Source organism: Somniosus microcephalus, chromosome 8 (assembly GCF_052327205.1).
Source record: "Somniosus microcephalus isolate GS21.2 chromosome 8, FLI_Smic_1.0, whole genome shotgun sequence".
Taxonomy (NCBI): domain Eukaryota; kingdom Metazoa; phylum Chordata; class Chondrichthyes; order Squaliformes; family Somniosidae; genus Somniosus; species Somniosus microcephalus.
The window spans coordinates 1631036-1644332 of NC_140994.1; the positions used below are offsets into that span (position 1 = coordinate 1631036).

General features: G+C 47.2%; 1 protein-coding gene across 8 annotated transcripts in view; it reads left to right on the forward strand.

The window, feature by feature from the left end:
* The window catches only part of aldh18a1 (aldehyde dehydrogenase 18 family, member A1), a 63288-nt gene that overhangs the window by 29753 nt on the left and 20238 nt on the right, over window positions 1-13297 (forward strand). For all 8 annotated transcript variants that reach the window (XM_085994098.1, XM_085994099.1, XM_085994100.1 and 5 more), the window contains 4 exons: window positions 4157-4281; window positions 6975-7119; window positions 7610-7683; window positions 8583-8682. In XM_085994098.1, coding sequence (XP_085850224.1) covers window positions 4157-4281; window positions 6975-7119; window positions 7610-7683; window positions 8583-8682 — 444 coding nt within the window. The remainder of the gene's footprint in view (window positions 1-4156; window positions 4282-6974; window positions 7120-7609; window positions 7684-8582; window positions 8683-13297) is intronic.

Consider the following 13297-nt stretch of genomic DNA (forward strand, 5'->3'; position numbering starts at 1 on the left):
TCCTCGTTTCCTCTCTGGTTCTTTTGCCAGTTGCCTCAAATCTATGTCCTCTGGTTACTGACCCTCCTGCCAGGGTTAGATAGGTGGTTGAAAGAAAGAAGGATAAAGGGCATGTGAATAGAAAAGGCGAAGCCAAAAGCCTATTTCTGTGTTGTAATTGCTATGCAATTTCAGCCACATAGAAATAGGTCGAAGTTGCAACACGGAAACAGGCCATTCGGTCCAACCAGTCCATGTCGGCCTTTACCCTCCAAGTGAGCAAATAGTTCTAAACGCATTTATGCACCCTGCTCCCATATCCCTTTATCGCCTTTTCCTTTATCCTCCTCTCCAGTCTAATCTTCAGTGTTGGCACAGTTTCTGCCTCATTCACTAACCCTGGGAGTGAATCCCACAGCCTCACAACTCTCTGTGTGAAGAAGTTTCTCCTGCCCTCTGTTCTAAATCTCTTACATTTAATCTTGTATCACTGACCCCTCATTCCAAACCCCTCAATCACTGGATACGGTCTGCTTCTATCTATTCTGTTTCCTCATACCAGGCATCATCCGAGTTAATCTGCTCTGTACCCTCTCTGAAGCTCCAATATCCTTCCTATAGTATGGACCCGACACCGCACACAGTCCTTTGAGGTTTTCTAACGGCCCATCATTACCTCTTGGTTGTATATTCGATACATCGTGATTAAACCGAGCATTCCATTAGCATTATTTACAGCTTTATCACCCTGAGGAGCTGCCTTTAACGTCCCCCAAATCCCTCTGCTCTTCCCCAGCACTCACCCTGAGGAGCTGCCTTTAATGGCCCCCAGATCCCCCTGCTCTTCCCCAGCACTCACCCTGAGGAGCTGCCTTTAACGTCCCCCAAATCCCTCTGCTCTTCCCCAGCACTCACCCTGAGGAGCTGCCTTTAACGTCCCCCAAATCCCTCTGCTCTTCCCCAGCACTCACCCTGAGGAGCTGCCTTTAATGGCCCCCAAATCCCTCTGCTCTTCCCCAGCACTCACCCTGAGGTGCTGCCTTTAATGGCCCCCAAATCCCCCTGCTCTTCCCCAGCACTCACCCTGAGGTGCTGCCTTTAATGGCCCCCAAATCCCCCTGCTCTTCCCCAGCACTCACCCTGAGGTGCTGCCTTTAATGGCCCCCAAATCCCTCTGCTCTTCCCCAGCACTCACCCTGAGGTGCTGCCTTTAATGGCCCCCAAATCCCCCTGCTCTTCCCCAGCACTCACCCTGAGGTGCTGCCTTTAATGGCCCCCAAATCCCTCTGCTCTTCCCCAGCACTCACCCTGAGGAGCTGCCTTTAATGGCCCCCAAATTCCCCTGCTCTTCCCCAGCACTCACCCTGAGGTGCTGCCTTTAATGGCCCCCAAATTCCCCTGCTCTTCCCCAGCACTCACCCTGAGGAGCTGCCTTTAATGGCCCCCAAATCCCCCTGCTCTTCCCCAGCACTCACCCTGAGGAGCTGCCTTTAATGGCCCCCAAATCCCTCTGCTCTTCCCCAGCACTCACCCTGAGGTGCTGCCTTTAATGGCCCCCAAATCCCTCTGCTCTTCCCCAGCACTCACCCTGAGGTGCTGCCTTTAATGGCCCCCAAATCCCCCTGCTCTTCCCCAGCACTCACCCTGAGGTGCTGCCTTTAATGGCCCCCAAATTCCCCTGCTCTTCCCCAGCACTCACCCTGAGGAGCTGCCTTTAATGGCCCCCAAATCCCTCTGCTCTTTCCCAGCACTCACCCTGAGGAGCTGCCTTTAATGGCCCCCAAATCCCTCTGCTCTTTCCCAGCACTCACCCTGAGGAGCTGCCTTTAATGGCCCCCAAATCCCTCTGCTCTTCCCCAGCACTCACCCTGAGGAGCTGCCTTTAATGGCCCCCAAATCCCTCTGCTCTTCCCCAGCACTCACCCTGAGGAGCTGCCTTTAATGGCCCCCAAATCCCTCTGCTCTTCCCCAGCACTCACCCTGAGGAGCTGCCTTTAATGGTCCCCAAATTCCCCAGCACTCACCCTGAGGTGCTGCCTTTAATGGCCCCCAAATCCCCCTGCTCTTCCCCAGCACTCACCCTGAGGAGCTGCCTTTAATGGCCCCCAAATCCCTCTGCTCTTCCCCAGCACTCACCCTACTTCCATTCACAGGATCATTACTGCTTTCATTTATTTTAGCCAAAATGCAACATCTCACACTTACTGACATTGAATTCCATCTGCCACTTTTAGCCCATTCCCCCACCTTATCAATAATCAAACTAATCAACTAACTATACCTCTTATTTTAGTATCATGTACAAATTGCGATACCTCTCCCTCTAGCCCTGTATCCAAATCATTGATGTACACCATGATCACAATGGCCCCAGAACTGAACCCTGTGGGATATCACTACCCACTTCCAACCACTCTGGAAAAACTGCCTTTAACTCCTACTCCCTTCTAACCAATTTTTAATCTAGTTTGCTATCCTCCCCCTAATTCCATGCCTCTTAATCTTCTCTCTCAATCTCTTGTGTGGTACAGCAGTAGGTTGAATTCTGTTAATTTGATTCAGTGGACTAAACCTTTGCAGTTACTTGGTTTAGGGAGGGGAGGTGAGCCTGGGTTCCCAGTCCCGATCTCTTCTCTGGTGAAGACAGGCTTTTGCTGGCTGTAATTTACGCTTCCCTCCCGCTGTGGTCAAGTGGGCTGCCAACATGGGCAGTGACGGTTCACACTTGAATAATGGCCATGGGTGACGTACTGGAGGATGGCAGCTGCCTGTGGTGGAACTGTACCCACCAAGGAGATGAGGGAGGAAATTAGCGAGAACAGCGGGTGAAAGTATTAGCCGCAGCAGGTGTAATTGGTGGTATGGAGTCTGGCCAGCAGAGATAGCTGGAAGGACCATCCTGTCTTAATTTGGCTCCCAGACACGCACATCACTATAATTGGGATTTTGAAACTGAATTCAGCAGACTCAGCTTAATTTTGATAACTGCTAATTATGAATTTAAAAAGAAAGTGCAGATCTGTTTGGCTCCCACACAGAGCCTGGTGAGCAGGGCTGTGTTTTGCAAATATACCATTATATCATTTAGTAAAGCCAGGGTGTGTCTTGGTCTTTTCATAAAGTACTAGCACAGCATTTGTTCTAACAATGTGGCGTTCCAGTTTAATTAGTGAGGCAAGAGTTAGACATGGTAACTGTCTGGAGTGTGCTCATTCGAAAGGCAGAGGTGAGTTACTGTGTTACTGTCGGGAGCTGTTGTTCATACAACGGGGCTGGGAGTTAGGGAAATGTACAAAATGTCACAACAACAACTTGCATTTATATAGCACCTTCAACATAGTAAAACGCCCCAAGGCGCTTCATAGGAATGTAATCAAACAAAAATTGACACCGAGCCACTTAAGCTGATATTGGAACAGCTTGGTCAAAGAGGTGGGTTTTAAGGAGCGTCTTAAAAGAGGAAAGAGAGGTGGCGATGCGGAGAGGTTTAGGGAGGGAATTCCAGAGCTTGGGGCCTCGGCAGCTGAAGGCATGGCCGCCATTGGTGGAGTGATGAAAATCGGGGATGCACAAGAGGCCAAAATTGGAGGAGCGCAGAGATCTTGGAGGGTTGTGGGGCTGGAGGAGATTACAGAGATAGGGAGGGTTGTAGGGGCTGGAGGAGGTTACAGAGAGGGAGGGTTGTCGGGGCTGGAGGAGGTTACAGAGATAGGGAGGGTTGTAGGGGCTGGAGGAGGTTACAGAGAGAGGGAGGGTTGTCGGGGCTGGAGGAGGTTACAGAGAGAGGGAGGGTTGTCGGGGCTGGAGGAGGTTACAGAGAGAGGGAGGGTTGTCGGGGCTGGAGGAGGTTACAGAGAGAGGGAGGGTTGTCGGGGCTGGAGGAGGTTACAGAGAGAGGGAGGGTTGTCAGGGCTGGAGGAGGTTACAGAGATAGGGAGGGTTGTAGGGGCTGGAGGAGGTTACAGAGAGAGGGAGGGTTGTCGGGACTGGAGGAGGTTACAGAGATAGGGAGGGGCGAGGCCATGGTGGAATTTGTACACCAGGATGAGAATGTTAAAATCTCACTCTTAACATTCGCTCCTGCTCCTGCTATGTCATTTTCAGTAGGTTGTGGATCATTTGTGTTTGTTTGATGTATTGGAGAATTTGTTAGTAAAAGGGCTTTTCTTTGTTTCAGGCCTTTTTGATAGTCCTCCTGGATTGGACGATGCTAAACATATTGATACCTTTTATCCTGGAGACCAGCAGTCTATCACCTTTGGCACAAAATCCAGAGTGGGCCTTGGAGGCATGGAGGCTAAGGTGGGAGAAAGTCTGTAAATGAAGAAAGATTGGAATCGGAGTCAGAAGAGATCGTGAACCTTCAATGTTTGTTTCTTTCAGTGCATGTGTTTGTACTGTGCTCAATACGGCCGCCTCATCCACACAAGTGAACCTCAGAGGAGAAGGTGGTGTCCCAAATGGCTTCTTGCCTCCTCTTCTGTGTTGTCTGTCCCTGCTCCCTCCTCATCTTCAAGGTTTCAGTGTATTTATTTATCCAGTCATTCCTGGAGCCTGAGCATCCTTTCAGTATACCTCACGTGGCCATATGAATTGCCATTTGCTGAATGATCTATTCATCCTTTCACTTACACTTTGTGTTGTTCCTTCTTTTGCTGACGTGTCATCTGACTGCGCTCTCCTGTACCATGTGCAGTCCGTTCCGTGGCTCGGTAGCTCCAGGTGTGAGGAAGTTGTTAGCATTAGGAACAAGAATCGGCCATTTAGCCCCTCGAGTCTGCTCTGCCATTCAATGAGACCATGGCTGATCTGTGCCTCAATTCCATTTACCTGCCATTGCTCTATCTCCCTTTAAACCCTTACCCAACAAAAATCTGCCGCTCTCAGCCTTGAAAGCTCCAATTGTTCCCCAGCATCCACAGCCTTTTGGGGGAGAGAGTTCCAGATTTCCACTACCCTTTGTGTGAAGGAGTGCTTCCTGATTTAGCTCCTGAATGACCTAGCTCTAATTTTATGATTGTGGCCACTTGTTTTGGATTCCCTCACCAGAGGAAATAGTTTATCCGTATCTATCCTATTGAATTCTTTCAATATTTTAAACACCTCGATTAGATCACCCTTCTATCTTCTATGCTCAAAGGAATACAAGCTGAGTGCAAGGAAGGTTCACGAGATTGATTCCTGGGATGGCGGGACTGTCGTATGAGAAGAGATTGAGTAAACTAGGCCTGTATTCCCTTGAATTCAGAAGAATGAGAGGGGATCTCATTGAAGCATACAAAATTATTACAGGGCTTGATCGGGTGGATGCTGGGAGAATGTTTCCCTTCGCTGGGGAGTCCAGAACCAGGGGCCACAGCCTCAGGATAAAGGGTAGGCCATTCAGGACTGAGATGAGAAGAAATTTCTTCACACAGAGGGTGGTGAATCTTTGGAATTCTCTACCCCAGGGGGCTGTGGAGGCTCAGTCATTGGGTATATTCAAAACAGAAGTCGATAGATTTCTGACTAGTAAGGGCGTCAAGGGATATGGTGATAGGGCCAGTGAATGGAGTTGAGGCAGAAGGTCAGCCATGATCTCATTGAATGGCGGAGCAGGCTCGAAGGGCCGAATGGCCGACTCCTGCTCCTATTTTTTATGTTCTAAGTTTATGTAACCTGTCCTCATAATTTAACACTAAGCCCTGGTATCATTCTCCTTGAATCATATTCCTTCTCTCCAATAATCTTTTTTCAATGAACGTCAATACTGAGTTGCCTGGCAGGGAATGAGGATGTGAACAGAGGAGGAATGGCAGTATATGGCTGGTGTAATGAAAATCCCTGCTTAGCTCAGAGAGTGACACTGAAAATCCTGCACCATATTTAGTTCTATGTCACTGCTGCCTGGTGTATCGAGGAGGCTGCAAGGACCATGGGCAGCTCTTGCACTTAGTTTGGAGCTATAGAGTTGTGCTGTGCTGGTTTGAGGGAGGCTAAATCCATGATGAGAATCTTTGATCCAAGTTCCTGTTGGATGTTTTTTGGAGCTGCCCCTGGAGATCCCCTTAGACACGGCCTGCCTGAATCCAGATGCTCAGGGACGTAGTGGAATCGTGCACTCTTTTTAAAGTGGGCTGCTGTCCCAGAGCACGGTGCACAGTGATTAGTAGGGTGCCCACAGCCGGAGGTTGTAACCAGGCACCCCAGCAGAATCTGCCGAGAGATATTTGGACATGTCTGGGTGATTTCGGCCGATTGTTCAGTCTCCTCCCTCCCCATCCAGTCCACATACCGAGTGCTGAATCTGTTGTACAACCAAACATCAAATTGAGGAATGAAGTAATTTTCTAACCATCATTGCTGTAGATTGAATTACAGTGTAACTAGGTCCCCTTGTTGTTGGTGAGTAAGTGACTGGGGTTCTGATTGTTTCCTGAATCACAGGCCACGATGCTAACTGGCTGAGAAATGGAGTTTGTGCAGCAAGGACCGGGCTGAAATGGGACAGGAGGCACGGCTGTGATTTAATTTTTGTTCCTCTGCTGTTTGTCTTGCTTTGCTCATTGTGTGTGGACTGCAGGCTGAATTTGACAAATACTGGTTACTGCTCCTGTAGGTCAGCTCCGCTCAGCTCGGCTCAGCCGGGTGTGTGAAGTAAAAGGGATTTTTATTTCCATCTGGTCACCCAGGGGGAGGAGCAGGCGTGACAGAGATGGACGTGCGAATGGAGGATCACCAGTCGGGAAGAAATTTGAGCAATCCACCTGTTCTCTGAAATAACTGATAACAACTGGGAAATGGATTAGAAGAGGATAAGGGTATCAAGGGATATGGAGCAAAGGCGGGTAAATGGAGTTGAGGTGCAGATCAGCCAAGGTCTCATTGAATGGCAGAGTAATATGTCTGTAACCTGCTTCTGCTTAACTCGGGCAGTTTATGGTAACACCCTGAAGTAAGGTACCCATCATGCTTCATGCGACATGTACAATTCAGCACCTGTGTGTGTGTTACAGGTAAAAGCAGCACTTTGGGCTCTCCAAGGAGGAACTTCTGTGGTCATTGCAAGTGGGACCCACCCAAAGGTGACTGGTCATGTGATCACTGACATAGTAGAGGGCAAGAAGATTGGAACTTTCTTCTCGGAGGTCAAACCCGCAGGTGGGTGTGGAATGAGTGGTGAAAAGCGGAAGTAGGTTAAATTTACGACTTTATCAGCTATCAGTAGTGGATCTGCTGGGGTCTTCGTCACAGATACAAGAAAACAATATGTGCTCCCCAGACACCCTACTCATTTCGGGTTTCTGCAAAATGATCGTTGAGTGAACAAATATAGAAAGCAACAAATGAGAAAGTAGGGAAAGACAGACTACACACACTTAATGAGCAATAAGAAACTTGTCACGGGTTCACGGCAGACACTACCTTTATAAGTCACACCGGGGTCAAGGAATGTTACTGGAGAAGAAGAAAGTAACGACCAATCTCCAATCCCGACCTCAAGCTGCAGGCACTGTTTATCAGGTTTGAGTGATTTGTTGCTGTATGATACACTGCTGTGCTGATACTGGACCTGGATGTATGACATGAGATGTTTAATTCAAGATTCTTCTGAGGGGATTAGTAACTGTGATCCCTGTTCTCTCTGTAGGTCCCACTGTTGAACAACAGGCAGAGATGGCACGGACTGATGGAAGGATCATGGCTTCTCTACAACCAGATCAAGTTAGTGGGTTACTGAATCCTTTGTTTACCAGTCTGTGGCTGGCATCAACTGTGCTTAACTGCAAAAGAAGTTCTGATTTCATTTTTGGAACCTTAAGTCTGTGCTCAGCAGCTACTTTTCTAGAAGCCCAGAATTATTTTTAAAATGAGGCCTATTGTGGCTTTTCATAGAATCATAGAAATTTACAGCACAGAAGGAGGCCATTCGGCCCATCTTGTCCGTGCCGGCCAACAAAGAGCTATCCAGCCTAATCCCACTTTCCAGCACTTGGTCCGTAGCCTTGTAGGTTATGGCACTTCCAAGTGCATATCCAAGTACTTCTTAAATGTGATGAGGGTCTTTACCCCCCGACTCTCCTTCCATCGTCTCAACGTTTCACAGTGTGAAGCCTGTTCTGGCCTCGGCACAAGGACTTGATGCAACTTGTTGGCTGGAAGGTGACCCTGCCTATGGGGGTCGAAGCTCGATTCCTTCAGGTGCAGAGAGACCACAGGATCTACTGTGGCACAGAAACATCCCCCCCCCCCCCCATTCCCAGGTCTGTTTGGGGTTGAGGATTAGCAGGAAGAATGTTCAGGAATGAGCAGGAAGAATGTTCAGGAATGAGAAGACATTGGCTGAGCTACATTCTGCATCAGACTCGATCTCCTCGTGGCCAACCTTTAGTCTACTGCTGGTCTGGCATCATCCACACAGGACTCGGTGATGTACAAGAGTAGAGCAGTGTTGCTTCAGGGCAGCACTTGGCCTCTGCTGTGTTTCTCCACCTTGACTGTAAGACCAAGGTGAGGGCCTCTCCGCATGGGATGGGTGAGATGTGGGGGTCACGAGTACAATCCTGGGCTTAATGTGTGCCTTTTGTTATCTGTATTGTGATTCTTTTCTTGTTTTTGTGCAGAGGGCTGATATTATCCATCGGCTGGCTGACCTCCTGACAGACAATCGAGACGAGATCCTGAAAGCTAACAAAAGAGACATGGAGAAAGCGGTGGCCTTGGGTCAGAGCAAGCATCTTATTTTGGGCCTTATTATCTGTGATATCTATGACATGGGTTGTTGTGCATTATACAATGTTATTTATAGGCCCAGTGTCCACAGAGAATCTCTGGGCGAGAAGGGGCCCATGTGTATCCATCACCCTGAGCATTCCCAGAAGGGAGCCCAAGTCTGGAGGAGTTTATCTCGATGTAGTTAAAAGAGAATTTAGGCAATTCTAGTGAGTCATCCCATTGGAGTCAGTATCCAACACTGTCCAGCATATAAAATAGGTGACCTATGTAGTCTTTGGCCCTTCACCTGCGCTTTCTCAACTGTGTGAGCAGTGATGTGAGGCCAATGCAGAAACATAGAAAAATAGGAGCAGGAGTAGGCCATTCGGCCCTTTGAGCCTGCTCCACCATTCAATATGATCATGGCTGATCCTCTATCTCAATACCATATTCCTGCTCTCTCCCCATACCCCTTGATGCCTTTTGTGTCTAGAAATCCATCTATCTATCTCCTTAAATATCTTCAGTGACTTAGCCTCCACAGCCTTCTGTGGTAGAGAATTCCACAGGTTCACCATCCTCTGAGTGAAGACATTTTTCCTCATCTCAGTCCTAAATGTCCTACCTCGTATCCTGAGATTGTGCCCCCTCGTTCTAGACCCCCCCAGCCAGGGGAAACATCCTCCCTGCATCCAGTCTGTCTAGCCCTGTCAGAATTTTATACGTTTCAATGCGATCCCCTCTCATTCTTCTAAACTCAAGTGAATACAGGCCTAATTGACCCAATCTCTCCTCAAAAGACAGTCCTGTCATCCCAGGAATCAGTCTGGTGAACCTTTTCTGCACTCCCTCTATGGCAAGTATATCCTTTCTTCAGTAAGGAATCCAAAACTGCACACAGCATTCCAGGTGTGGTCTCACCAAGGCCCTGTATAACTGTAGTAAGACATCTTTGCTCCTGCACTCAAATCCTCTTGCAATGAAGGCCAACATACCATTTGCCTTCCTAACTGCTTGCTGCACCTGCATGTTTGCTTTCAATGACTGGTGTACAAGGACACCCAGGTCCCTCCGTACATCAACATTTCTCAATCTATCACCATTTAAATAATACTCTACCTTTTCTGTTTTTCCTACCGAAGTGGATAACTTTGCATTTATCCATGTTATACTGCATCTGCCATGTATTTGCCCACTCATTCAACTTGTCTAAATTGCCTTGAAGCCTCTTTGCATCCTCCTCACAACTCCTAATCCCACCTAGTTTCATGTTGTCAGCAAACTTGGAAATATTACATTTGGTTCCCTTATCCAAATCATTGATATATATTGTGAATAGCTGGGGCCCAAGCATTGATCCCTGCGGTACTCCACCAGTCACTGCCTGCCACCCTGAAAAAGATCAATTTATTCCTACTCTCTGTTTCCTGTCTGTTTACCAATTTTCAGTCCATGCCAGTATATTGCCCCCAATCCCATGTGCTTTCATTTTGCACACTAACCTCTTATGTGGGACTTTATCAAAGGCCTTCTGAAAATCCAAATACACCACATCCACTGATTCTCCCTTATCTATTCTACCAGTTACATCCTCAAAAAATTCCAGTAGGTTTGTCAAAAACGATTTCCCTTTCATAAATCCATGTTGACTTTGTCTAATCCCGTTGATATTTTCTAAGTGTCCTGTTATCACATCCTTTATAATAGACTCTAGCATTTTCCCTACTACTGATGTTAGGCTAACTGGTCTGTAGTTCCCGGTTTTCTCTCTCCCTCCTTTTTTAAATAGTGGGGTTACATTTGCCACCCTCTAATCTGCAGGGACTCTTCCATAATCTATCGAATTTTGGACGATGACAACCAATGCATCCACTATTTCCATGGCTACCTCTTTTAGTACTCTGGGATGCAGCTTATCAGGCCCTGGGGATTTATCGCTTTCAGTCCCATTAATTTTTCCAGCACAGTTTTTTTTTTACTAATACTAACTTCCTTTGATTCTTCCTTCTCACTAGACCCTTGGTTCCCTCGCATTTCTGGGAAATTATTTGTGTCCTCTTCCGTGAAGACCGAACCAAAGTATTTGTTTAATTGCCATGCCATTTCCTTGTTCCTCATTATAAATTCTCCCGTTTCTGACTGTAAGGGACCTACTTTTGTTTTCACTAATCTTTTTCTTTTTACATACTTGTAGAAGCTTTTACAGTCTGCTTTTATGTTCCTTGCAAGTTTACTCTCCAACTCTATTTTTCCCCTCTTAATCAATCTCTTGGTCACTTTTTGCTGAACTCTAAACTGCTCCCAATCCTCAGGCTTGCTACTTTTTCTGGCAACTTTATACGACTCCTCTTTGGATCTACAGGAAACTTTGTGCTATCCGGCACCGACGGGACTGAGCTGCCGCCGTTCCCTCAAAACTGCCGGACACTCCAGAGTTAATGTTGAAAGATACGGCCGTATCTGACAACAAACACTGTTGCTTAGCAACAGCTTCTAAACAGTCGGGTGCAGCTGCAAGGGTCTGTAGCTAAAGCTGTTGCTATAGCTACAGACCTTGCAGTGCCTGACTGGGGGGAAAAAAAGCAAAGAAAACAAACGAAAAGAATAAAAAACGGCTCCTGATTTTTGCCGGTGGCTCCAGCTTGCCGGATGGTTCACCTCCAGATAATTCAAAGTTTCCTGTAATACTATCCTTAATTTCTTTTGTTAGCCATGGTTGGGCTGCTTTTCCTTATGTGTTTTTGCACCAGAAAGGAATGTATAACTGTTGCAATTCATGCATTCGTTCCTTAAATGTTAGCCATTGCCTATCCACTGTCATGCCTTTTAATGAAGGTCCCCAATCTATCATAGCCAACTCACTCCTCATACCTTCGTAGTTTCCTTTGTTTAACATAGAAACATAGAAGATAGGAGCAGGAGTAGGCCGTTCGGCCCCTCGAGCCTGCTCCGCCATTCAGTGAGATCATGGCTGATCATCCAAACTCAGTACCCTGTCCCTGCCTTCTCCCCATATCCCTTGATCCCTTTAGCATTGAGAAATATATCTAACTCCTTGAATATATTTAATGAATTGGCCTCAACTGCCTTCTGTGGTAGAGAATTCCACAGGTTTACCACTCTCTGGGTGAAGAAATACCTCCTCATCTCTGTCCCAAATGGCTTACCCCTTATCTTTAGCCTGTGACCCCTGGTTCTGGACTCCCCCGCCATCGGGAACATCCTTCCTGCCTCTAGTCTGTCTAGTCCTGTTAGAATTTTATAAATTTCAATGAGACCCTCTCTCATTCTTCTAAACTCAAGCGAGTATAAGCCCAATCGACCCAATCTCTCCTCGTACGTCTTTCCTGCCATCCCAGGTATCAGCCTGGTGAATCTTCGCTGCATTCCCTCCATGGCAAGAACATCCTTCCTCAGATAAGGCGACCAAAACTGCACACAATACTCAAGGTGTGGTCTCACCAAGGCCCTGTACAACTGCAGCAAGACATCCTTGTTCCTGTACTCGAACCCTCTTGCTACGAAGGCCAACATACCATTTGCCGCCTTAACCGCCTGTTGCACCTGCATGCTTAACTTCAGCGACTGGTGCACAAGGACGCTCAGGTCTCGTTGCACTTCCCCTTCTGCCAATCTATTGCCGTTCAGATAATAATCTGCCTTCCTGTTTTTGCCACCAAAGTGGATAACCTCGCATTTATCCACATTATACTGCATCTGCCATGCATCTGCCCAATCACCCAACCTGTCCAAATCATACTGGAGTTTCTCGGCATCCTCCTCACAGCACACACGCCCACCCAACTTTGTGTCATCTGCAAACTTGGAGATATTACATCTAGTTCCCTCGCCTGGATCATTAATATATATTGTGAATAGCTGGGGTCCTAGGACCGATCCCTGCGGTACCCCACTAGTCACTGCCTGCCACTCGGAAAAAAACCCGTTTATTCCAACTCTTTGCTTCCTGTCTGCCAACCAGTTCTCTATCCAAGTCAGTACCTTACCCCCAATCTCATGTGCCTTAAATTTACACGCTAATCTCTTATGCGGGACCTTATCGAAAGCCTTCTGAAAGTCCAAATACACCACATCCACTGGTTCTCCCTTATCTATTCTCCCAGTTACATCCTCAAAAAAATTCCAGTAGATTAGTCAAGCATGATTTACCTTTTGTAAATCCATGTTGACTTTGTCCGATCCTGTCACTGTTTTCCAAGTGCTCTGATATTACATCTTTTATAATGGACTCCAGCATTTTCCCCACTACCGATGTCAGGCTTACCGGTCTATAATTCCCCGTTTTCTCTCTACCGCCTTTTTTGAATCGTGGGGTAACATTAGGTACCCTCCAATCCTTGGGAACTGTTCCAGAGTATATAGAATTTTAGAAGATGACCAGCAATGCATCTACTATTTCTAGGGCCACTTCCTTAAGTACCCTAGGATGTAGATTATCAGGCCCTGGGGATTTATTGGCCTTTCAATCCCATCAATTTCCCTAACACCATTTCCCTACAAATACTGATTTCATTCAGTTCCTCCCTCTCATTAGACCCTATGTTCGCCGACATCTCTGGGAGATTATTTGTGTCTTCCTTTGAAGACAGAACCAAAGTATGTA